General features: G+C 38.5%; 1 protein-coding gene and 1 long non-coding RNA gene across 12 annotated transcripts in view; one reads left to right on the forward strand and one right to left on the reverse strand.

The window, feature by feature from the left end:
- Window positions 1–24,676, forward strand: part of TJP2 (tight junction protein 2) — a 62,938-nt gene that overhangs the window by 28,863 nt on the left and 9,399 nt on the right. For 4 of the 11 annotated variants that reach the window (XM_042013200.1, XM_042013201.1, XM_042013191.1 and 1 more), the window contains 12 exons: window positions 11,519–11,575; window positions 13,534–13,658; window positions 15,868–15,970; window positions 16,441–17,014; window positions 18,539–18,642; window positions 18,785–18,938; window positions 19,928–20,036; window positions 20,139–20,278; window positions 20,774–20,840; window positions 22,017–22,167; window positions 22,967–23,075; window positions 23,766–23,976. In XM_042013200.1, coding sequence (XP_041869134.1) covers window positions 11,531–11,575; window positions 13,534–13,658; window positions 15,868–15,970; window positions 16,441–17,014; window positions 18,539–18,642; window positions 18,785–18,938; window positions 19,928–20,036; window positions 20,139–20,278; window positions 20,774–20,840; window positions 22,017–22,167; window positions 22,967–23,075; window positions 23,766–23,976 — 1,892 coding nt within the window. In that variant the 5' untranslated portion in view covers window positions 11,519–11,530. Of the gene's footprint in view, window positions 1–7,633; window positions 7,731–8,272; window positions 8,382–11,518; window positions 11,576–13,533; window positions 13,659–15,867; window positions 15,971–16,440; window positions 17,015–18,538; window positions 18,643–18,784; window positions 18,939–19,927; window positions 20,037–20,138; window positions 20,279–20,773; window positions 20,841–22,016; window positions 22,168–22,966; window positions 23,076–23,765; window positions 23,977–24,676 lie in introns of those variants that run through there. The other 7 variants (XM_042013198.1, XM_042013192.1, XM_042013196.1 and 4 more) reach the window with 4 other exon arrangements.
- Window positions 21,580–23,449, reverse strand: LOC121657469. Its single transcript, XR_006013637.1, has 2 exons — window positions 23,268–23,449; window positions 21,580–21,874 (listed from the first exon to the last, which is right to left on the reverse strand). It is a non-coding gene; the product is annotated as an uncharacterized LOC121657469 (long non-coding RNA).

The following is a 24,676-nucleotide window of genomic DNA, read 5'->3' on the forward strand; positions in this document are numbered from 1 at the left end:
CAGTGCCCAACCACCCTCTTGGTGAAGAACCTTTTCCTGATATCCAACCTCAACCTTCCCTGACACAACTTCTGGCCATTCCCTCGATCCTGTCACTGGTCGCAAGAGAGAGGAGATCAGTGCCTGCCCCTCTTCTTCCCCTTGTGAGGAAGTTGTAGACTGCAGTGAGGTCTCCTCTCAGTCTCCTCCAGGCTGAACGGACCAAGTGACCTCAGCTGCTCCTCACATGGCTTCCCCTCAAGGTCCTTCACCATCTTTGTGACCCACTTGCATGTTCTCTAATAGCTTTATATCTTTCGTATATTATATATACAATATTTATATTGAGGTATTGTGGTGCCCAAAACTGCACACAGGACTTGAGGTGAGGCCACACCTGCACAGAATAGAGTGGGACAATCAATGAATGTATAATATATTTTCTCATACTCTTAAGTAGCCACTTAAAGCCACTTGGGAACTTCTGTTTTCCTGTCTTTTCCATCAAAAGGTTTTTTATCTGTTTCTTTATTTCCATGCTCCTGGCTAGATGGCCAGTCCCAAAGAGAGGTGGTGAATGGGGTTAAATCCAGCTGATTGTCGGTTACAAGTTGAGTTCCCCAGGACTCAGTACTGGATCCAATCCTGTTTAATATGTTAATTGATGATCTGGACAGATGACACCAAATTGGGCAAGAGTGTTGATCTGTGGGGGGGTTGGAAGGCTCTGTACAGGGATCTGGACAGGCTTGGTTGATGAGCTGAGACCAACAGCATGAGGTTCAGCAAGATCAAAAGATGGGTCCTACACTTTGATCCTAACGCCAAGCAGTGCTACAGGCCTTGGGCAGTGTCTGGAAAGCTGCCCAATGGGGAAGGACCTGGGGGTGCTGGTGACAGCAGCTGAACATGTGCCAGCTATGCCCAGGTGTCCAAGAAGGTCAGTGGCATCCTGGCCTGTATCAGCAGTGGCCAGCCGGACCGGGGCAGGGATTGTCCCTCTGTACTTGGCATTGGTGACGCCACACCTCAAATCCTGTGCTCAGTTCTAGGCCACTCACTCCAAGACACTGAATTGCTGGACCGTGTCCAGCGAAGGGGAACAGAACTGGTGAAGAGTCTCGAGTACAAGTGCTGTGAGGAGCAGCTGAGGGAGCTAGGGTTGTTTAGCTTGGAGAAAAGGAGGCTCAGGGATGACCTTTTTGCTCTCTACAACTGCCTGAAAGGAGGGTGTAGACAGCTGGGGGCTGGTCTCTTCTGCCAGATAATGAAATGTGACGAAATGAGAGGACATAGGCTCAAGTTGTGCCCAAAGGAGGTTTCGATTGAGTATTAAGAAAAATTTTTTCATAGAAAGGGTTATCAAACATTGGAACAAGTTGCCAAGGGTTGTGATTGAGTCACCAGCCCTGGAGGTATTTAAAAGCCATGTAAGTATACTCTTAGGGATGTGGTTTAGTGGAGAACCTGGCAATGTTACGTTAACAGCTGGACTCAGTGATCTTGGAAGACATTTCCAACCTAAACGATTCTATGATTTAACCTGTCTCTTCCATAAAATCTTGATTTCCTGGTACATCCTTAAAAGTGAAGCCTCATCTGTTGTCTGAGTCGATCTTAGCTGCAGAGTTCTAATACTTGTTCTGCCATCTCCCTTGGCCTGCCAGTTCAGCTCACAGAAATGGCAAGAGAGTAATTCAGTGAGAAAAAATGAGCATGTTTTTGTGGCTTTAGAAAGCTGTCTTGGCTTGCTTTTAAGAACTAAACAGCAGAATTCACAGAGTGAGTCAAGGGGCTGCATGTAAATGAGCAGGAGAAATGTGGAAGTTGTTACAGTCAGAAAGTATTTGTTTAGTTCGTACCACGCAAAGCTGTACCCAGCCTAAGAAGTTGTGTGTTGGGGAAGAAAAAACTGCATAGTCAAAGATGAAAAGGGGTGTTGGTCTTGTGAGAAACTTCCAAAGGTGCTCATTTTTAGAGGCAAGGAAACTTTGACAAGTCCAAGAATAAGAAAACACCTAGAAAGCAAGTGAACAAACAGATTAAAAATACAACCCACCTTCAATTTTCATAAGCTATTTCTAAGGTGAATTGTGACTTGACCTCAAAATATTTTAGGAAAATCCTGATTCTCCCTTGTCTTCCTTTAAAAGTGCTTGTCCCACCTTCTGAAAATTTTCAATATAATTAGTAATATTTGGGTAAAATATGTAGGAAATATGGTTTTCTAGACAGTATCTTACTGTCTTGAACAGAAAAAAATTCCCTGAAAAAGAAGTTGCTTTTTTTTCCTTCCCCGAAGAGTCTATAGTGTATGCATTACTCAGATATTTATATATGCCACCTCCCCATTTTTATTTAGGTGGTTTTTTTAATAGAGTTGAAACAAAAAAAACTATTCAGAGATTATGTACTCTATGCCATAATCCAGCAAAAGGATGCCTAATGCCACATTCTTTACTGTCTTCTTTTCGGTGTCCAGGGTTAGTCCCTTTCTATTTTGGAATTGTAGAAAAATTAAATATTTATGAAATTCAAATCTCATGCCTCTGTTTTGATGGGCGTTCTTTTCCTGTGCTTGCGCAAATTTCTGCAAAAATTCCCTCAACTGGGGGTGCTGTTTCATCACTGTGAGCCATTTGAAGAATGCTACTGCAGGGGCTGCTGCCCTGGGCTGATTGTGTGATTTCCTTCATTACATTTAAGCATCGTTTGTCATTGAAATGCTGTGAGCTGGATGAAGTGATATATTGCACTAAAAAGCACACAACTTGTCAAAGATCCAGGTCAGCATAGATCTTCTCTGTGTGTGCAACCTTTTTCCATCCCCTTGGGCTTATTCGTTAAACCATTTTTGAGCACTGGGAGATCTGGGGCATTATGCTGTGAATGTTAATATCAGGGCTACAATGCAAATGAGACCTAGATGTGTTTGTCAATTAATATTCTCAATAGCCTGGTGAACTGTGCTGTTGCCCTTCATCTCGCCAGTTCTGGACAGGAGTGGATTCTGGTTCAGTTTGCACTCTGGAAGGCATTTGTAGTGTGCAGCAAGAGGTAGAAATGATTGCAGTTCTGCCACCCTGGAATTTTCCCTCGTCTGTTAGCTGGCTAAAACCTCCCACAATGGGAGAAGGTTGATCCCCGTTTTCCGATTACAGGGGCTGTTGACCTGCAAGACTTTTATTTGACAGAAATGGAGAAAATCTGTGTGTTGGCTTCCTTGCACAACACTTAGGCTACCTGAATTGAAGTCAAGAAACCTAACTTATGCGCTTGGCGCTGCAGCTAAGAGGTTTAGTACTGGGTATTTTGTAAGAAGTAGTAGTTCTGCTAACTGGAAGCAAAATTCATAGTGAAATAGTGCTGAGCACAACGTCAGTTACTGTGGGCATTGTTGTCATGATGGATTCATACTCCTGAAAGAAGTAAAACAAAACAAAATTCCTGAAAGAAGTAAAACAAAAGACCCCTTCATTATTATTTAGTTAACAGTTCTCATTTGATCATCTTAAAAGTTTTCATGAAACTTAGGAAGTAAAGATTGGTTTGTGAATGCCCAGAATACTCTTGTTGTACTTCATGCAGTATTTGCCAGTACTGTTTTAGATAGAATTTACAATTTATACAAAGTGAATGGTATAACTTTTGAGTGAAATACGATTAAGAAAAGCTTTAAACAGTAGCTTGTCTTTTACATGAAAAATAGTTTGTGTTTGTGTGTAGTGACATTCAACTTAATCTATGAAAAACAAATTTTTACAAACATTATGCTCAATTTATGTCTTCTTTAGGTCTTTTTAGGCAGGCCTACAGATTGCTGTTTCTATATGCATTTTGTAGAAAAAATGTTTCTCACACGAAGTCTGATAATACACAATCACAGAATGATTTGGATCGGAAGGGACTTCAAAAATAATCAAATTCCAACCCCCCTGCCATGAGCAGGGACAACTTCCACTGAGCCCGGTTGCTGATGAATGTGTTTGTTACCTTGCCAGTAGAGCAAAAGTATTTTGCTAATATTTGTTCTTGTTGAGTAATTTGGGTGAAAGCAAACCTTATATGTAACTGATAATTCTCCTTTAGAGGGAAGAGGAAGAAAGGATTGTCTGCACAGCTCATTTTATGTGAATTTTTTTCTTCTTCTTCAAAAATTTCCATTCCAGTGCAGAAGTATACTTACATGTACAGTATGTGACTTTTTTTCCCCAACTTCCTGCATCCTGATAATATAGCCCATTGTGATGTTAACAACCATTTTGATTTTACTGGGATGGGAAAGTAGAATTGATGATCTTTTAACATGGAGCTGTCCCTTATATTTCTTCTTCATGCCCCTAGAAGGAAAGAGAAGGAGTTTCTGCCATTGTTGAAGAGCAATTATGTATTACTTCTAGTGGATCTCTTTTGCAAACCATTTTTTATTACTTCTCTTTCTTTATTCTAAGCCATTCATCATTCTGGGAACCTGTTTCTTCAGGAGGATCTGTTGGTCTTCTGGGAGCTGCTGTATTGGTGCAGGAACCTATATGAAAAATAGGATATGCTTCTCTGAATCAGAGCATTTGTTGGTAGAAAATAAGGTACCTCCTTTTGTGTGAGATGTTGGCTGTATTGTGAAAGATCCATGGGTACAAGTGGTTTTTTCTCATTTTCCTGGATCCTAGTCAAAGATCTGCTGTATTATATACAGATAATTCATGGGAACACATCAGCTGGACCCTTCTTCCAAGTGCCTTCCTCACTGAAGGGGCAAGGCCTGGGTAAGGTCCTGTTCCTCTTCAGCCACTTTTCACTCTGCTAAGAATACTTGGCAAGCTCTGGCTATGCAACTTGTATTACATCATCATCATTTTGTAGACATCTTTAATAACCTAGGCTATGGCATTCAGCTGAAAAAGAGGAGGTGTGGTCCTTCACACCACACAGTGATGTATAGATTGCTTCTCATATCACTGAGCCTCCACTCTCTACAGAGAACATTTCTTTAGTGTCATCCAGAAATTGAAGTGAATCAGGATCTTTGAAAGCCTGTAAATCTAGGGCCATCCCTTTTTGTCTGTCATAATTGCCTTTATGAGGGCAGGTGACGTGTAAGGGCAGTTTCTGATTCCTCTGATAGTGTACCTGGTCTTTTGAGACCAGGAATACTGACGTCTTCATGCAGCTTTGGAGTCCTGCCACCTGGCTGCTCTTATCAGTGGCTGGAAGAGTCCCTGGCTCTCTGTCTTTTACAAGTGGGTAGCTTTCCATTAAGCTTGAAGTTCTTGATCATCTTCATTGTAGGAGTCTTGTCTTTAGGGAAAGCCTAGACTCAGCTTTCAAGGTTTCTATGCTATGTCCATAGCAGCAGATGAAGGGGAACAGGAAAAGGTGGAGGGCAAGGACCTCTTTTTTTGTGTTACTCCATAATGGAGCCAAGAAGACTGTTTCAGGTGTCCTTTCTGCTTGCTTGAACAGATTATGTCTTGCTTGTATAGATTATGTGTGAGGAAACACTCTTTTTTTTCCTTGTCTGTAGAGGAAGAGATCAAAACATAGTGCTAGGTGTAAAACTTCCACCAGGGTGAGTGGAGAGATGCAGCCTACTGCTGTAAGATCTTGTTGTGACATCCTGAGGTTGCTGTATTGAGTTTTCTGGAAGCTCTCTTTTTGTTTTCACATTCCCAGTTTATAAGACAGATCATCATGCTTAGCTTTCTTTCCCCACATGATTCACAAACATTTTATTGTCAGAATAGACTCCCAGAAAGAACCAGAGTGTGTATCTGTCATTGGAATTGAGCTTGCTTTTAAGCAGGAGTTTCACTTTTAAATGTCTGGATAATAGGTGTGATATGCAAAAGGGTTGTATTTGCCTTTGTAATCTTGGGCTAGGAGTGAACTTAGGCTATGGTTTCCCTTTACAGTTGGTTTTTGTAAGGAGTTGTGTAGATAAGGGGGAAGGACAGTGTCTGGAGCAATGCTTGTTTGTTAGTTTAAAAAAATAATTTTTTTCTATCTCACTTCAGAAGAATTGAATTGAGGTATTCCTATTCTGGAGATACTGTTTTCCTTCAGAATGAAATATCCGAATGCAAATACCTGCATCTTTCTGTTAACTCTCTGGTCTCTTCACTTGCAGCAACATTCCTAACTTTCCTGACTATTTTTTAAATTTCTTTTCAGAAAAATTTTGGTTTAAATTTTGGTGGAGTCAATCCATCTGTTTTTCTCATGATGTTCCTTTAGAGAAAAAGATAGTCCAAAACCAAGAAAGAAGAGTCCTTGCTGTTACAACTGCAACAGCTCACAGATGATGTTTCACCATTTTTATTCTCTATGTCATCATGGTCTTTTCTTCTCTATTTGGAGTGCTTTTGAAGCTTTTTCAGGGCAAGGGGGAGGAAAAAAAAAGCTAAGAAAACAGGACTAGAGAAGTCTCAAAGACATACTTACATTTGTTTCTTTTTCCTGCCCTTTTTGTAAAAATAAATAAATAAATAACTGTTTTGGAAGCTATGAATGTGAGTCTGTTGAGAGGAATGTGTTTGCTCTTTAGAAATGTTGATGGAGATTCTAAACTATTTTGACCAAACTCTAATAATAGTCTTACTCATGTCCAAGTGCATAGCCTGAGTCAGGGGCTAGAGTCAGTGTGCTTCTCCTGGATCCCCTTGGTGTTCACTCTTGGCACCTCAGGGCTGAAAGTGCAAACCTCTGTTCATCCTAGTTCTGCTGGCTTGTGCAGAGATGGGGTCACAGTCAAAACACAGAATGCTGAATTCAGCCTTCATTTTGAATGGAAGAACTTGAACACAGGCGTTGTCCATCTGTGGCCCCCCTCCCCCCAAAAAAGAAACCCACCAAAAAACCAAAACCACAACCCTTCATGTTTTCCACTGCTGTCTGAATTAATACTCTTTAGCAGGTAAAATTGGTCTACTAGTGAAAAATGAAATCTATGTATGGAGGTTTTAGTTAGCATTGTGTATGAAACTTGGCATGTGTTCCTATCTGTTCACTGCCTGTAAAACTTACATAAAGTCTAGGGGAAAAGTTCACTTGAGGCTTAAATTTCACAGCATTCATGCAGCATAAATGGGAGTGATAGCTTGACCTATTTTCCAATAAAGTACCCTATCTGTTTGGCTGTACGATTAGCATATCATTCTTCCAAATACCTTACTGAATGTTTGATGGCAAACACTGCTATTTGCAGCAATTATAATTTTGTCTCTATTTCTCTTTTTGCTTGCTGGAGCCAAGCCCACACAGTTCTGCAAAAGCTGTAAAACATTATAGTCAATATACGAATTTTCAGATCATCTGCACTGTGCTTCTTAAGCCTTTTTTCTTTTAAGTTTAAATTAGGTTCCTGGAGGGGCGAACCCATATATGCTTGGAAGAAGAATAAGGTGCTGCATAGTGATCTGGTTTTGACACTTCGTTTGAAAACGAACAAACATAAGATTACAGCACTGAATTTTCCTGGGATCTCTTAAACTGGGAGTTAGTTAAACTCACAGTACATTTCCCTGCTGTGGTTTTGGTGTGTTTCTGTGTGAAACTGACAGCGGGATTTGTTTGAGTATGTAGGCCACGATTGTATTAGAATTACATAACCGTGTTGAGTGGTGGAAACAGATGAAAAGACGGGATGTGCGGCATTCCCTCACAGATTATATCCTGCAACAATGAAGACAGCTCAAGCTCTGCAGAGAATGTGGTCACATGCAGTCAAAAAGTTGGGGATTTTGAAAGGGCACGTGAGTTGCTTTTTGTTGCATCTTGCTCTATGTCTTTTCTTCCCCTCCTCCCCTCATGTATCCCTCCCCTCTCCAACTCACTTTTATTGCCAGATGATTGTTGTGGCACGTCTTCTGGTTTTGTTCTTTTTTCAGCGTGAATGAAGTTTGACTTCAGTGATCTCTCAGTAGCAAGTAATTGCATAAATCTCTGTCAGTTAGAGCTGCAACAGCTGCCTGTTTGTAGCACACAGGCGATTTTAGCACTTTGACTAGTTTCCGGCCAAAGATTCTGCTGAGCAGTCTATTTTGGGTATGTAGAAAGCACCTGTCATTTTAGTATATGAGCATTAGACAGATTTAGGCAAATCCCAACTGCACTGTTCTAATTAGAAATGGACTGACTATAGTCCCTAATGAATTTAGACTAGCTAATTACAGTAATTTGCGTTTACTGCAGGTAGCCTGTTGTCTGTGTGAAACCTGGGTGGACTTGTAAAGCAGTTACTGTTAGTAACTGGAGGTGGGGTTCTTAACCATTTTGCCTGCCTTTCTCTCTCCAGTGTTTTGGTGTGCAATCTTGCAGTGAAACTGCGATCCTGTAAGGGATGCACAAGCTGCTCAGGATCCCTTTGTGTTTCCTTACAGATGAAGTATGAAGAAATTGGCAAGGTGATGAAGGCTTTTCATAACTCATCACTTGATGCATTCAGAGAGTCACATCACTAAATGAGGAGTACAGGAATTTTGCAATTTGGGTGGAGACTTAGATATTAGTTTTGATCAAGTCCCCGTCTGATGATTTGTAACATTTGTAGTCTCTCCCTCCCTCTCAATCTTCTCCATTAATCTGACGGTATGGGTTAGCGTCATGACAATGGCAAGCAGCAGTACACTTCATAATGTTAAAGAGATTATTGTGTAGAGATTGTTTTTGCCTTACGGGCTTCCAAGGTGACCATTCAGTTCTCTGAACTGTGTTGCAGAGCCTGCATTGCTTTATCAGTACAGCAGAACTAGTCATGTTGTCTTGGTAATTACATTGTACAAAATCAGCTTTGCAAGTACATCGTGTGCTTTCCTTCCCTGATAGTGTACAGCAAATGGGAGACAGTTTCCCAAGGAGCAGTTTCAAAAAAGGGATTACTTTAACAAATACTTGCGAATTTAAAAGTGAATTGCTTAATTATCTTTTGTTTAGTTTTCAGTAACAGTTTCAAGGTAAAAATAAACCCCCAAAATTTACACAGAATGTACCTGAAACAGTCATTGATACTATGACGAACTTTTTGTAGGTACAAATGAGATGATACTATAGGCTTGGCATCTTGAAAGACCTTAATTTTAGTGTCTGTAGGCAGTAGTTTCTCTTTCATTCTTACTACTTACTTTTTTTGACCAGATACCATAGGGCTTATTTGGCAGAGCAAAGAAAACTTAACTCTGTAGGCTTCTGATGCTTTGATACATCTCTCCACTTGTGCACAAGGTTATACTTATGCCACTGCTCATGGAAGGCCTAGTTTTCTGGAAGGAAATTTTCGTAAGTTTCCTTTTTCATACCCTTACATCCATCTCTGATATCTTTACAGTGCTTTCCTTAGTCCTTTTCCTGCAGTGTGGTACTGAATAAGCAGTCATTTCTCAGGCCTGTCTTTGTCCCCATGGGTAGTAAGCTCTCCACGACTGCATTTTGCCTGCATTACTCTTGCACCTGCTCAGAGCTGGCCTCAGTATTCTTGGCTGGGAGGTAGTGTTGGTAGGAGCTGCATACAGTGCAAACTGAATTTAAGTGATGTTCATGTTATGTCTAAGTTGTTGAGGCTTTTTTACCAAGAGGAGGATGGAAAAGATTTTCCATCCTCTACAAAATTTGGATCCACTTGCTTGTCCTTTAAATTTTACCCATCATTTGGTACTGATTTTCATTTGTAGAATTTTATTCAGTGAAGTCAGCTGGAATTTAAATGACACCAAGTCTCCTCTTTAGCACAGACTTATTTTTTGCAGAGCTTAAAAATATGTAGAAAAGCAGGACTGTAGGAAGGGTCAGTAGTAGGTAAACTGTTTCCTACATGCCAGACAAGCAAGCCTAGTCAGACTACTTCCATTTACAGCAGCATCACAGCTGTTCAAAAGAGCAGCTTAGGTAAGGGGGAACTTTTCACTTGTGGAAAAGATTCTCTGTGTAAGGGAATATATCTAGTGAGTTCAGTTTCAGATAGCTGGAAGCTTAGACATGTTAGCTGGTTAAATGGTAATATGAGATAATTTCACTATGTGATTCAGCACATTCAAGACTGACCCCAAGACACATATGTTTTAATACTGATAGTTATGAACACATTCTTGTCTGATCTAGACAAGTCAAAATTTAGAAATATTTACTTATATGTATTATTTTTAATATAAGCCATCATCTTGTACATCTATTTGTAATTAGACCCGAATGGTTCTGGAAACTGGATTTCCATTGTTCACTTTCTGGCAAAACAGTGGAAATTTAACACTCTTCAGTGTTGTAAAATTCCTGGTGAGAATGCTGAATGTTTTGCATATTCCCTCAAGATCTCTGAGCAGGACTTAATTTTTAAGTTTGTTTTTCAATACAGTGAATATGCAATGGAAAATGTAAATCTAGTTCCTCTTTGGGGTCCACAGAATCAACTGGAGCTATACATCAAGGAGTTTTTTTGCATATGAGAAATAACATCCATAGCTTGCTGAACAGTTTTGCACTGCCAGAAGTCTTACTCTGAAAATGCAAGGGATGCCTTAAAGTGCAGGCATACCCTTCTTGTGTCACTTCTCTCTCTATTGTTTTGGAGTTTAGTTGTCAGTACTCCCTGTGATGCCTTAAAAAGACCATTAAGTCTGAACTGAGCTTCTGTCGGAAATTTGATTTTCTGAGATAAAGGAAGACCACTTTCAGTAAGAGCAAATAAAATCTATTGATTGAGTATGTGCATGCATATACTTATGCAATGTCTGGATTTTTCTTCTGCAATGGATGCTTTCCATTTTGAAATATTTGCAGTATGTCAAATGTGGCTCATTTTTCTCCTGGTTTTACAGGGCAGACACTGAAGGGGCTGGCTGTGTACTATATGGTGCATCATAGCCGGGTGATTATTCTGTATTATATTTTAGGCTGTGACGTTGGAAAGATTTCAGGTTATATCATGTAAGATAAAGTGATCAGTTCATGATCAGTTTTAACTGGCAATGTGGAAAAAAAGTGTTTCTGAGAAGTGTCACAGAAATGGCTATACCTGTACTATATAGTGATACATTGCGTTTTCCTGTAAATTTTCATTTCTTGATGGGAACCTAAATATTTAGTTATGAAATTCATAGTGGACAAAACATTTTCTTAAAACCACATGAACAAGAAGCAAGAGATCTGAAGTCTAGTTCATTTTGAAAACCTCACTTTCAACTGCTAATCTTACTGCGTACTGGGACAGAAAGGTCTTCCATAAGTATTTTATGTGTTGTTTGAATCAGGGCTATAGAATGCTAGTTGATCTGAATTAAATGCTTTTGCTGAATAAGACTTTTCCAGAAAATGAGAATGAGCTGTTAAGTCAGTGAAACGTGAAGGGATTGTACCACCCTGGACCTATTAATATTTTTTTGCCTTTTTAAAGAAAAATTGTCATTAATTGAAATACATAAATTTCATACGAATTCTCCCAAAATATTAGAATATGCATATTATTTTTAAACCTGTGCTTTAGTGGGGTATTTCATATTTTAAGTTAAATGGTTACATACTGTGTGTTTTACTAATTGGTTTCTGTGTGCAGCAGGCCCCAGGCATGGAAGAGCTGATATGGGAACAGTACACAGTGACCTTACAAAAGGTGAGTGAGTGCCTGTTATATTTTTAGTTTTCAAATATTCAAGCACTGGTTTACTCTGAATATGTTTTGCAGTTGATGTTATTAGCATATCTGAGTCTAGAATAGGATTAATTACTTGTCCAAATCAGATATGTTTTTTATTTTAAAGCTTAGTTGCTGCTCGTAAAATAGTGTGACTCTTTAATGTTAAGAGTAAATTCAATTAACAGTTTAAGTACTATATTTGCTACTGTTTGGTCTTTATAATGACAGTATAATATACCACATGTCAGCCACAGAGCTAAAATCATTATTGAAGAGTCTTAAAAATAAAGCAGATGGTTCTGCCAAGCAGGTTGTGGTTAATGTCCAAGCTTTGTAATAATCACTGAACAGGATTCCACTGATTTTATTTTTGTAATATACTTTAATATCTACTAGTGTAGAGAACCCAGTGGCAAAACACTGTCATTAAAACTTATAAAACAGGTGGACTATAGGTGTCACTTTTAATGTTTTTTTCTAAGAAAAGAGGAAGTATCTCATCAAGTGGAGTCCGTTTGAATTAAAGAAAATAGAGCATTTCTGTCTGTGTTCTTTAATAGCTAGGCTGACACACCACAGTACCAGGTGTGCATTTTGGCTTCAGTGGTGGTGGTCTTCCCAGCTGTTCTGATGATTGGGTTCAGTGAGCAGCCTGTACTGAGCTGCCCGAATTTTTTCATGTCTTCTGCAATGAACTGAACTTGATGACCCAAGGTGAAATAACAATCTTTTCTACACAGCTTGTTTCATGTGAGAAAGTATAGTTGAGAAAGGGTTGGTTTTTAGGTTACAGAGGTAGGCAGGACCTGTAATTTCCAGGTATCCTGTAAATTAGCATCACTTCTTTACCACAGAGACAGACTTAGGCTACTGAGATGGCAAAGGGCTACTGAACGTGCTGTGTCAGCCACTACCTTTGAATTTTACCATTATTTTGAATCTATATTGTTTTTGTGTAAAGCATCAAACTGCTTCCTGTAAAACTAAGGTGCAGCAAGTGAAGTGCTGTTTTAAAAGAAAATTTTCTCCTCAAAGAAACAATCACTTACTATCAGCATTAGTGGAACACGAGGTGACTTATTATGAACTACACATGCTGTGAGTGGGTGTTGGAGGAAAAGCATGACTTTAGTTTGATGTGTTACTTTGCCACTATGTTGAAACCTATTTTTCAAAAAGCATAATTTGTAATTTTAGTGATATGATATGTTAAATAGCTGATAAAATTAAACTTGTGTGGTTTTGTGCTCACCTTGCTGTCAGCAGTCAGTTACACTAACAGTTCTCAGATCTAGTGCTATTGACATGCTTCCTTGGCATTCTGTGAAGCCTTTCTTTGATTTTATGAACGCCATCTTAGGACTTCTATGGATGTATTATTTCTATGATGACAGGTTTGACATAATTTACGTATTTAAAGTAGCTGCTTGTGACAGAGGATGATTATAGACAATGAATAAGTTCACTACTTGCTCTTCGTAATCAACCATAATCTTGTTATTTTGATTGAGAAGTAGTTATCACAAACTACTTAGCAATCATAATGAAGATGGGATCCTGGGAAAGCTATTCCACTTTCCCAAGCATCATTAATAAAATAGATTCACCTAATAATAAATTTGGTATAAATAACCTGTGGGATGATGAAGCAAAATGCAGGCAAATTTAGTAAGTTCTTTACTTAATTACTAACAATCATAAGGCTGTAGAGGTTTTAGAAAATAGGAACTTGTCATCATGTTTACATGGATGTGTAAATTAAATCTTTCTTACAAAATCTAGAGGTACTGTGTGTTTCTGTAGCACTCTGCATGCAGCTATCATGTTTTAATTAATACCTACTTAGAGTGCCATCATGGGAACATTTATGTTCCTCCCTGTCAAAATTCCAGTCAATGTATTCAAGTTTTGCTGTATTTGGTTTCGTTGTAAAGGATTCAAAACGAGGATTTGGGATTGCAGTTTCTGGCGGCAGAGATAACCCTCATTTTGAAAATGGTGAAACATCGATAGTCATTTCGGATGTTCTCCCAGGTGGTCCAGCAGATGGATTACTTCAGTAAGCACTTTTTTCTCTATCTGGCATTTTGAGGGGCATGGCTATAGAATACATAAAACCTTTAGAAACACTTGGTTGAAATCTTAGTGATTGAATCCCCTCAAGATCTGGTGCCCTCTTGAAAATCTAGATGTCTCTTTACAAAAAAACCCAAGACAACCTAAACAAGTAAACTTTACATAGAGGTGTTAGTTGCTGTTTGGTAAGATAATTTAATTTCAGTGGTGTTGAAAAGTCTTTAACACTTAAGTGTGTTTCTTTCAAGATTGCATTTCATTTAAAGAAACAGTAGAAATAGTTAGTATCTTAAAACATCCTCCTTGTTCTTCCTCCAGTAAACACGTTTAGTGATCAGTCATTAGTTTCTACGAATGACTTAAGTCAGCCCAAAGAAGGTTTGCTAAATACTTATTTTATATCTGAAAAAAAAGATTATGGAAATAAAGAGTTTGTTGTATGTCTGATAGTTTCATCCTTGGTGAGGCAGCATCTATCATGTAGAAACGATTTTAAATCTGTAGGTTGAGAGTTTCTATCCTACATCTGTTTTTCATCCTTTGACCTGAAATACCTGATGAGGACTAGACAATTTGAAAGAATGCCAAATAATTGTGCAGTAATAATAATTCAAGAGAATAGATTCTGTCCTTTTTGGCAAACATTAATTTTTGGTCAGATAATGAAATGGCTGACATGGGAGTAGTTGTTGAGTTGCTAAATAATAGGGTGATTGTAAAGCATGTAACAAACCATTTTTAACATAATTGTACAAATCTGACATTTTGTAGCAGAGATCCCTGCACACCACCACTGTCATCCAATCACTTGTGATTTGGGAATGAAATCATGTCCAGAAATTATGAAAGATCATAGGTAAATTGTTGGCAAGGGAATACCAAGATACTCGGGCACTTTCAGACAAAACACATTCTGAAGAAAAATGAATGCAAAGCTGTTTGTCTAGCAAATCAAGGAAAACAGGCCTAACCTTGAGAGTGTAAGGGTGAAACAATCCTATTATCTTTTTTAGGGTAAAAGGAGCACAAGTAGATGGATCTCGTGATATAATATTACAACATTAAGTTCAATACTGTCTTTGGATGTATGTCCAGAGAGCTATTTTAATTCTTGCATAAACCTGGATGAAACTGATATTGAAATATAGCCTGCTGTTCTGGCATACTCATCCACTAAAAGGAATTGGAAGGGTATGAAAAGAGGCACAAAATTCATTTAGGAGTTAAAGTGCCTTACAAATGGAGGCCTAGAGTATATAATCTTCTTATTTAAAAAGAAGATTTTGATGTGATTTGATTGTAATGAAGATAAAATAGTTGGTACCAAAGATTTCTTTTATCTAGCAGAAAATGGTAAAATAACCAGTAATTTATTGAGCTAATGCTCTGACTGTAAGGTTAGTGACTGAGTAGTCACTAGGATAAACCAATATGAGGAGTATGAGGAGTGGTAATTTGGAGGTTTTTTTAATCTTTTTCACTTTTTGCATTGAAATGCCTTTATGAATTTTATGGGGCTAAATTAATAGGTGTTATGGGGCTATCTCATAGGGGGTTACGTGAGTTAGGTGTTAGTGGTCTATTTGATATGCAGGAGATCAGAAAAGTTGGTGATCTCAGTTGGCCTATGTTTTAGGGCAGGGAGGACTTTTTGTGTATTACAGTTCTGTTGGGGTTTTTTTCCTCCCAATCACCTTTCTACAGAGTAGATGGGACCTGAGCACCAGGCTTTCAGAAAAATGTCCTGCAGTTGTACTTGTCAATATTTGCCTAAATATTGTTAGGTATGGCTGCAGCAGTTTGAAGCTTCCGTGAGATTCTTATGTGAAAGAAGTCTAGCACTAGGTGTGAAAAACTAGGAGTCCTGAAAGAATTAAAAAAGAAGTTTTAATACTCATCACAAATGTTCTTTAAAAAACATTAGGGCAAGGTACTTAAGCTGAACACAGTATATACACAGAAATAGTGCTGCTCAATGTCTGGTTTTTAGGTGCACTGAAAACTGGTTCTAATGTTCAGATACTGTAGTGTTTATATAGCAAACACAGTTTTAAAGCAAAAGTCCTTGTTAAACTGAATGAAATTTAAAGGTTCCCTCTGAAAAAAAAGAAAAAAAGATTTTGTTCTGCCGTTTTCATGAAGACTCCTCTTAAATCCTCTCTTTCCTTTTTTATCTCCCTCCCCATTTCCAGAGAAAATGACCGAGTGGTCATAGTTAATGGGACCCCGATGGAAAATGTTCTGCATTCTTTTGCAGTTCAGCAGCTTAGGAAAAGTGGAAAAGTGGCCACCATCGTAAGTAAATTCCAAATGTATTCAGTGTGCAGTGGTATGTACCCGGGTAACCAGTCAGGATTTTGGTTTTCTTCTATAAAGTGTGCTTTAAAGGCATAAAGCAAAGCAGTCCTTTGCCAGATACAAAGTACAAAATAAATAAAACAAAGACATAGTTTCTGCAGGTGAAACAAATGGAAGTTAATCAACAGTATCACAAAGTTATCTTGTTGAAAGACTGAGAATAAAATGTTTATTTTATAATGTTTATTTTACTGGATAACGAGTGGTACAAAATAGAAGTTATGTGCGACAGATGATGTCCTGCATACAATAGATCTTGTCCAATAATAAATAGAAGATTGTTTTTGCTTCTTTTTTTCCCCAACCTCTATTTGAAACATGAAGAATATTCATCTGTTCAATTTCACATTCTCATCTTTGATAGGAGTTTGTTTGTTTGTTTGTTTGTTTCATATTGTACTGAACAGGTAGTGAAAAGACCAAGGAAAGTGCAGGCTGCTGCGCTGAAGAGAAGCCCCTCCCTTGACTATGAGGACAGGGCTTTAGATGTAATGGATGACCATGCAGAATTTGATGGCAAAAGTGCTCGAAGCGGCTATAGTGAGAGAAGCTGGCACAGTGGGAATGGAGGGCGCAGCCAAAGCTGGGGAAACAGCCTGGATCAGAGCTATAGAGATGAGCAAGACCGAGGGCGTAACCGAAGCAGAGACCGTGACAGGGAATGCACCTACAGCCGTGATCGAAGTCGTGGTAGGAGCGTTGACAGGAGCTTGGATCGAGACTACAGAAGAGATCGGAGCAGGGGAAGGAGCATCGACAGGGATGATGGCTATGAACGGGACTACAGAGGAGACTACAGTCCACCCAGTTACAGTCATGGATCTTTATCTGATCCTAGATATGGGAGGGAAATGAGGAGTCGTAGTCGGGACAGGCTTCGTTCCCGCAGTCCTTCACCTGAAATACACCACCAACATGAGTACATTGGACCGCAGGATCCACCAATCAGTGTTCTCCTAACAAAAGGCAGACATAATGAAGGTGGGTATAGTAGGGGAGGAGAGGAATCAACTTTCAATACAACGTGGGTTTTGGTAGGGAAAGGAGAAGACCAGAATTACTTTCTGCTTTTACAGAAAGTAATTCTGTAAAATTACAGGTTAAGTGTTTACTTTTCTAACTGATAGTTTAAGTTGTTCTTTCATTCTTCCTGGCTGATTTGGGATGCTTTCTCCTAAGCACCTTGAACTTTACCTTTGAAAAAGATTTGTTCACCGACATCATTTCAGTCTTTCAAGCCACTGTGTCCTTGGTTTTTCATTTTCTCTGTCCTTTTCTTCTGGTTCTGATGGAAAACATGGATCTGATCATGATTCAGATTACATTTGGCATGACTACAAAAGGGTTTGCTAAGAAAGGGTGAAGAGTAGACTCTGCCTTTAATAATAAGGTTTGTTTGGTTCTGGTCATTAAAGAATACTGACATAGCAGCAGCTGAAATACTGAAATAGCAGTATTTCAGCCTTTCTTTGCTGAGTATTGAAGTATATAAATGAAAGCCAAAAGCCTGACCTTTTTTTCACTGTGAAATAAAGACTTGTGCTGGAAAGCATGTCTGAGATTAGGTTGTGCATTCTTTTCTGTTTGGGATTTTTTTTGGGAGGTGATGGTTTATTTCTGGAGGGGTTGGTTGTGGTTGTTGGGCTTTTTCCTATTCTGCCCTGTTGTAATTTTAAGAATTTTTTCCTAATTAAACTTCGTATGCAGGAGTCAATCTCTTTTTTTCATTGAGTCCGGCAACAATCCTTTTTCCTTCTTCTTCTTCTTCCTCTGCATGTAAAGTTTCCACTTGTAAAGATAATGCAGATAGGTATACAAATAATGAGAAATTTAAGGTGCATTTGTTAACTTTTATATTTAGCTATACTGTAATAATTTCTGCCATTCATAGGGATACATTGCAGATTTCCTGAAATGTTGTGATTTTTTAAAGGAGAACAACATTCTGTTGTTCTAGGATGCACATATTTTAAGGATGTTGCCTTTCGTTTTAAATAGCAAATATACTGACCCAAGTAATTTAGATCACAGGGTAAAAAGGGGGCAGGGGAGTAAAAAAAATTTCTTTGCCTGAAATAACCAAGACATTTTCTGGAGTATGGATAGGACAGGGTCAGCATGCAGTAACTGATGAAAATAAATACTTCTATTAGTGCCTTTTGACCCTTTTCCCCCCCTATGCCATGCAAAATGTGAATCAGAGAGAAGGTAGTCCAGTATGTTAATAAGCAGCTCCAGAACAAAGGCGTAGTTTTGCTGCTGGAGGTACAGACCAATCGTCCAACTGTAATTGGTTTTGGATTGTTGCTTGTTCATGTTGTGATGGCAGCACAGATATCAGAGACTCAGCTTAGGGTGAAGTGGATTTACTAGGCCTATGTTTTTTTCTTTTTTTTTTCCTCTCATGGTATAATGGTGTTTGATGCATGTGCACTGTGTAGTTTTTTTAAAAAATGCATCCTTGCTCATCTTTTAAGCTATAGTCCATTATGTTTTTGGTTCCAGAATATGGACTCCGTCTTGGAAGTCAGATCTTCATAAAAGAAATGACCCGTACTGGCCTAGCAACCAAAGATGGCAACCTTCATGAAGGAGATATCATTCTCAAGGTCTGTTCTGGTTTTACTGCTAACAGTTTGGCAGGCACTGGTTTTGGTGGTTATTCTGAACTAAGTCACGTTATAGTCAAGTTCACTACTAAACTTGAGCACAATGTGGACTTGTTTGTTATTGTTGCCTTTTTATGTCCAGATCAATGGTACAGTGACAGAGAACATGTCTTTAGCTGATGCCCGAAAATTGATTGAGAAATCACGTGGGAAACTCCAGCTGGTTGTTCTCAGGGACCGAAAGCAGACACTGCTCAACATTCCTTCACTGAACGACAGTGACTCAGAAATGGATGGTGAGGTTTAATGTGGATCCAAAGTTCTGGACTCTGTGCAAGGACAAAATGGACCTTATATTGTTTTGCTGTGGTAGAGTGATGTTAGGTTCTTTAAGAAAAATAATGAAACACAAACAAACCTAAGTAATAGTCTGTTAAGCATCAAGTCCCCTTTCTTTAGGTGAAAATAATTTTGTAGTAACCATATAATTACATTTTAGGAAGGGGCAGAGATAGAAGAACCAATGTTGGTCTTGGCAAAATCAGTCTTATTTCTTGGAACAAGCAAATCAGATGCTTTAATAAAAAATTTGAAAACAAATGCATTGGACTGGTCTCTGCTTCTGAGGGCATTAACATTCATGGCAGCATTCAAATGGAGGGAAGAAATGTCAGGACAAGAGGAAATTAAGTGCCCCTGGGTAACTGGTGTCTATTCCTAGTACCTGTTCTATACAAGTGTATGAGCTGTATCTCTTAGCATTATCTTGCTTTGGGAAGTGCTCAGAATATTTGGGGGAGCAGGATGTTATATTATTTCAAACAAGATACTTGCTTTTCTGGTGTCAGAATATGAGGTGGAACTTTCTGTAGTGTGAAGTCTGAGGTGCAGTTCAAAACCAAGGGCCACTGTTTCCTTTGCCACTGGAGGGCAATGATGTGAGGACTGTTGATGTGAAGGTGGTCTTCAGTTTGGAAACCTCCATAACACCTCAAATCAAAGCCTGCTAACACTAGCTAATGCAACTGTGGTATGCTCAAAGAAGTTGTGTGATGTGGGTGTATTTCTCAAAGGTTGTGTGAGACCTTCCTGAAATATTTTGGGAGGGTGGAGGGGTGGAAGCACTAAAAGGCACTTTTTGAACCTTTGTCAAATCTTGAAACAAGAGTGGGCTGAAATATTCAGTGTATCTTGTATGTGAAAACTTTGTAAATGCACATGGTGATCAGGTGAGCAGATTACTTAAACAAATCATGCATTTCTTGATTTGCCACTCTCTTTGCAGATATTTCTGAAATAGAGTCAAACAGATCATTCTCCCCTCAAGACGACAGATTACATCATTCTGATCTAGATTCACATTCATCCAATGAAAAACTGAAAGAGAAACCAAAGTAAGAATGGGTCTTCTCTAGTTCACTTTTATCATGCTTGTCAAAGTTGTTATTCAAATACATGCATTCTTATCTGACTTTTTTTCTGTTTCTTTCTTTTAGTGCAAAAGAGGATCCCTCCAGTAGGATGTCCAGAATGGGAGCAATGCCTACTCCATTCACATCAACTGGTGACATTGCTACGCCTGCTGCTACAGCTGTAGACTCAAACAAAGAAATGAAGTACCAAGATGACCCAGCAGGTGAGAACCTGAAGGCTTTGGTTGCCTTTTTTTCCCCTGGCCACAGAATGTCTATTCCTTCAACCACATTGACAAAGCTGGTATGCTCTTCATGTCAGCCCCACCTTGACACACAGAGAAGAGGTCTGTCTTTGCTTTAAGGTGCAAGGAAGAAACACCTGCTATTATTTGACAGCAGTAGCTTATTAGAAATACCACCTGAAAAAAGCAAATACTCTCCTAGAACACCTGCTGTTAGCCTAGTGCCTAAGCAGACGAATAAAGTCTGATCTAGCTTGCCTGAAAGAGTTGTGTATCCCTTCCTTGAACTTGCTGTTCTTTTTCAAGAATTAAAAAAATATAAATAAATGAATTTTTGTCAGACATGCTTGATTTTTAAATTTGTGTTAATCTTTGGCATTAAGGGTTTGATCGCTATCTGATAGCTAAAACTTGCTGCCATTTTTAACTTTTTCAATATCTCTGTAACTTCTTTTGTCTTTCTTCTACATTTAGTGCCTCAGCCAAAAGCAGTTACACGGACAATTCTTAAACCCAGCCCGGAAGACGAAGCGATATATGGGTAGGTGGCACTTGCTGAGTTCTTTTGCACTCTGTATTCTTCCAGTGACCAGTACCTGATTCTTGGCTGCATGGGTTTGTGTTCTTTCTCCCATTTGGAGTGATACTCCCTTTATAGCTTAATGCTGAAAAGAGGTGACATGGCTTCTAACTGATGTTACTTGAGTTCAACTTAGTTTTAGAAACATCTGCCTGGAATCTACCTGAAAGGTATAGAGCACCATGTATTTCTGGGCTTGCATGGGAACATATGCAAGAGTTTTGTTTTATTTTACTTTTATTACTAGGAAATCAATTTACAAGTGTTCTTTTGAGAGTTTCCAAATACAGAAATTGAAGAAATAGGAGTGTTGGGATTGTAAGGAGAAGCCTAAAGTTCTGAAAATGTTCTGTAGCTTGGTGTATTTTCTTAAATGGATTTGCTTCTCAGATCTTTTCTGGGTTGGACCCTGCGTATGTTGTCATTGATGTGCAAATTAATCAAGTGATTATTTTGGTGAAGGGGAATTTATAATACAGGCTTAGGGTATTACTGAGAATGGCTGACAGATAAGTAGTGTCCTCTGAGTTGGAAGGTCACTCAGGCATTTTCTGACATCAAAAAAGCTGAGCCTAGTCCAGTAGTCTCTTCCACTGCAATGTGGAAGGGCTGATTGTTAACATTTCAGTAGATTATACTTGGAAATATTTCTCATTACAAGAAAATTTGAAGACTTCTAGCAAACATGTTAAACAGTAAAGAAAATAGTTTAATCAGTTTAATTCATACAACAGTTCTTTAGATTATAGAAGAATAAACAATGGGTATGATTACTCATAACTCAGTCTGTTTTCACAAAAACCACAGGTGTTCATATGAGAGAGGATACAGTAGATAGGGAACTACTTTGGGGCTTCAAAAACAGGGACCTGTTTCCCGGTTCAGTCAAGTCTGTGCATGCCACTTAGTCACTCCACCTAGTTCATTTTCCACTCTGAAAAATGCAGATTCTCTGCTTCCTGCCTTCACGGAAGAGTTACCTGGGTAAATACAGCCTATATAGTGAAAGAAAGGGCATAAGAATACTATTAATATGATACTGTTGAGGAGTTGCAATTTTTTTTCTTTTGGCATCCTAATATTGTTATATGTTTAATATCTGGGCTTACTTCCTTTTTCTGTTTGTAAATCTTGTAGTCCTAATACAAAAATGGTGAGATTCAAGAAGGGGGACAGCGTGGGTCTACGACTGGCTGGTGGAAATGATGTAGGGATATTTATTGCTGGAATTCAAGAAGGTACCTCAGCTGATCAGGAGGGACTGCAGGAAGGAGATCAGATCCTTAAGGTATGAGTACGTGTCCCTGAAGTGCAATAACTTCTTTATACTCTTGTTTGCTTCTTAGTCGAAACATGGGAGAAATTATGAGCTTAGGAAATGAAATTATTGCTTTGGAAGGGTGTATATATGGTGGAGGGATCTTACAGAAATGGGTTTTTGAAGGAGAATTGTATACCAAGTTTTAGTTTGTTTATAATGTTGTGAAAGGAGTAGTTAAATATTAATCAAGAAAAATGCTGCAAGATGGGACAATAAATTTTTTATACAATGTTTCTTCCTAATCTTAGAGGGGTTAAAAATTGGGGCCATTGTAATTTTCTTTCATCTTTCTCCGGTTTGTTTGGGTTATGGTGATTTAATTTTCAAGTTTCTGAACTTTATATCAAATCTGTGCCACTTAATCCCTTCATTCTGCTCTTTTTCTAAAAATCCACGTGGAATGTGGATTTTATAATATAATTTGGATTTTTTATAATATAATGTGGATTTTATAATATAATTTGGATTTTTTATAATATCATGTGGATTTTTTAATATAATTTTCTCTCTACCTCTTTTCTCATGCCCCTTCTGGAGGCTGTTAAAGTTGAAGAAACAATCTAGCAGTGTACAACCAGAACCTTGTTATTTCAGAAAGATTACTGTTAATAGCTGGAATAAAATATTCACAAGCGAAAATTGTATTAACTTTTTAAAAATAATAAGGGAAGAGAATATTTAAGATATTTTCAGATGAAAGAAAAATCGGTGGTTATTCTTTTTATTGTTGATTTTTCAGTTGTTGTGGGGTTTTTTTGGTATGTAGGTAAACACTCAAGACTTCAGAGGTATTGTTCGGGAAGAAGCTGTTTTGTATCTCTTAGAAATTCCCAAAGGTGAAACTGTGACAATTTTGGCTCAAAGCAAATATGAAGGTAGGTGCTTTGAAAAAAATGTATGTGTATCTATGAAGCTTTTAAGCTGTGTTTTGTCAGTGAAACCACAAAGCATCTCTCTTGCACTTGTTTTTGATAGCATTTTAGTTACTCTTCTTTTCATAGCTGAGAAGATAGCTGTATTCCATACATACAATGCTGCATGTGTGGTGTGTTTTTCTGAGTACTTACCATGTCTTTCATTATTAGCAAATAGCAACTCTTAATCTTGAGAAGTGGTAACATACTGTTTGTTTTGCTTTTCTGTCTGTAGCAGCTGGGAGAAGATCTGCTGTTAGCATTCCTTTTCTGCTGAGCCTTGGCAGTCAGAAGGGGTTTGGTCAGCAGCAAATGGACAGTTTTATTTGTGAGCAATTAAGGAGCAAGCAAAGCTTCTTGCTTTCCTGTTGGGAAAAGGAAAGAGCCTGTAAGACTGTAGTACCATAGCTGCCTTTTGCATTTGGAATGTGCAAGTACCTCCTTGCCCCGGCGCTGTAAGGCCTGTACACATACAAGTATGGAACACTCCTGATAAGTGTGTGTAGGGCAGTGAATGTGAATGAAAGTCTGATTTTTTTACATCTTTCTGAGCAGACGTTTAGAATTTCAAAGCTGTATTTGCTAGAACCACAGCTTTATCTTTCTTTCAAGTGTAAAAACATATAAACTAAAAGGGAGGTCCTGTTTTAGTCTACAGAGACATCATGGCCTGTGGCAGAGGAGATTCATTCTTCATCAGGAGTCACTTTGAGTGTGAAAAAGAGTCACCACAGAGCTTAGCATTCACCAGAGGGGAGATATTTAGAGTAGTTGATACACTGTATGATGGCAAACTGGGAAACTGGCTGGCTGTGAGAATTGGAAATGAACTGGAAAAGGGTCTCATTCCAAATAAGAGCAGGTAAGATGGCACCATGTCTTCCTACCCATTGTTAGAAGTAAGATTTCTTTCCCCCCCCGCCAAGTCATTTTTCCTTCCTATGTCGTACCTGTCTTCCTTTTTGTTTCCCCCTACAAGAATGAATGAATTGTTTTTTCTTCACTTTTACAAGAATTGTGCCTGTAAAAACTGCAGATTGTGGAACCATGTCATTATGCAAGGAGACAATGAGAGAGGGTGGTGTTACCTACATACTAGATCATGTATTTGCAGCACAGACCTAGCGCTTCTGTCTCAGCAATTAACCAAGCTTTGAGCACTAGTTGCTTCAGTTCCTCTTCCAGAAAATGGGTGGTGGGTCCTATTTTAGTTTGCTTTTTGTTTTTTTCCCCCACCTTCTTCTTTGTCTGTCCACACCCACCAAATCAAATCAAAACAAACAAAAAACCCCAACCAAACAAAAAAGCTAAACAAACAAAAACCCCTTCACCTTAGAAAGCTCATGACTCTGTGTGCAAGAATACTCTGATGATTAATCTTTTACAAGAACTTCAGTCCTTGAATTTCTTACGTATATCCTTTTGGATAGTGTTTTAGGTATTTATGCTGAGGCTTATTTTTTTTTTGGTAGCTGTAGTCTGTATTTTTGTGTGAAATATTGAGTGAACCACAGCAATATTTTTGCTTAAATATACTTTCCTAGTCAAAATTCATGGGAGGT

Source organism: Corvus kubaryi, unplaced genomic scaffold (genome assembly GCF_017639235.1).
Source record: "Corvus kubaryi isolate FWS band 111438036 unplaced genomic scaffold, C.kubaryi_AGA036_p1.0 split1-37296, whole genome shotgun sequence".
Taxonomy (NCBI): domain Eukaryota; kingdom Metazoa; phylum Chordata; class Aves; order Passeriformes; family Corvidae; genus Corvus; species Corvus kubaryi.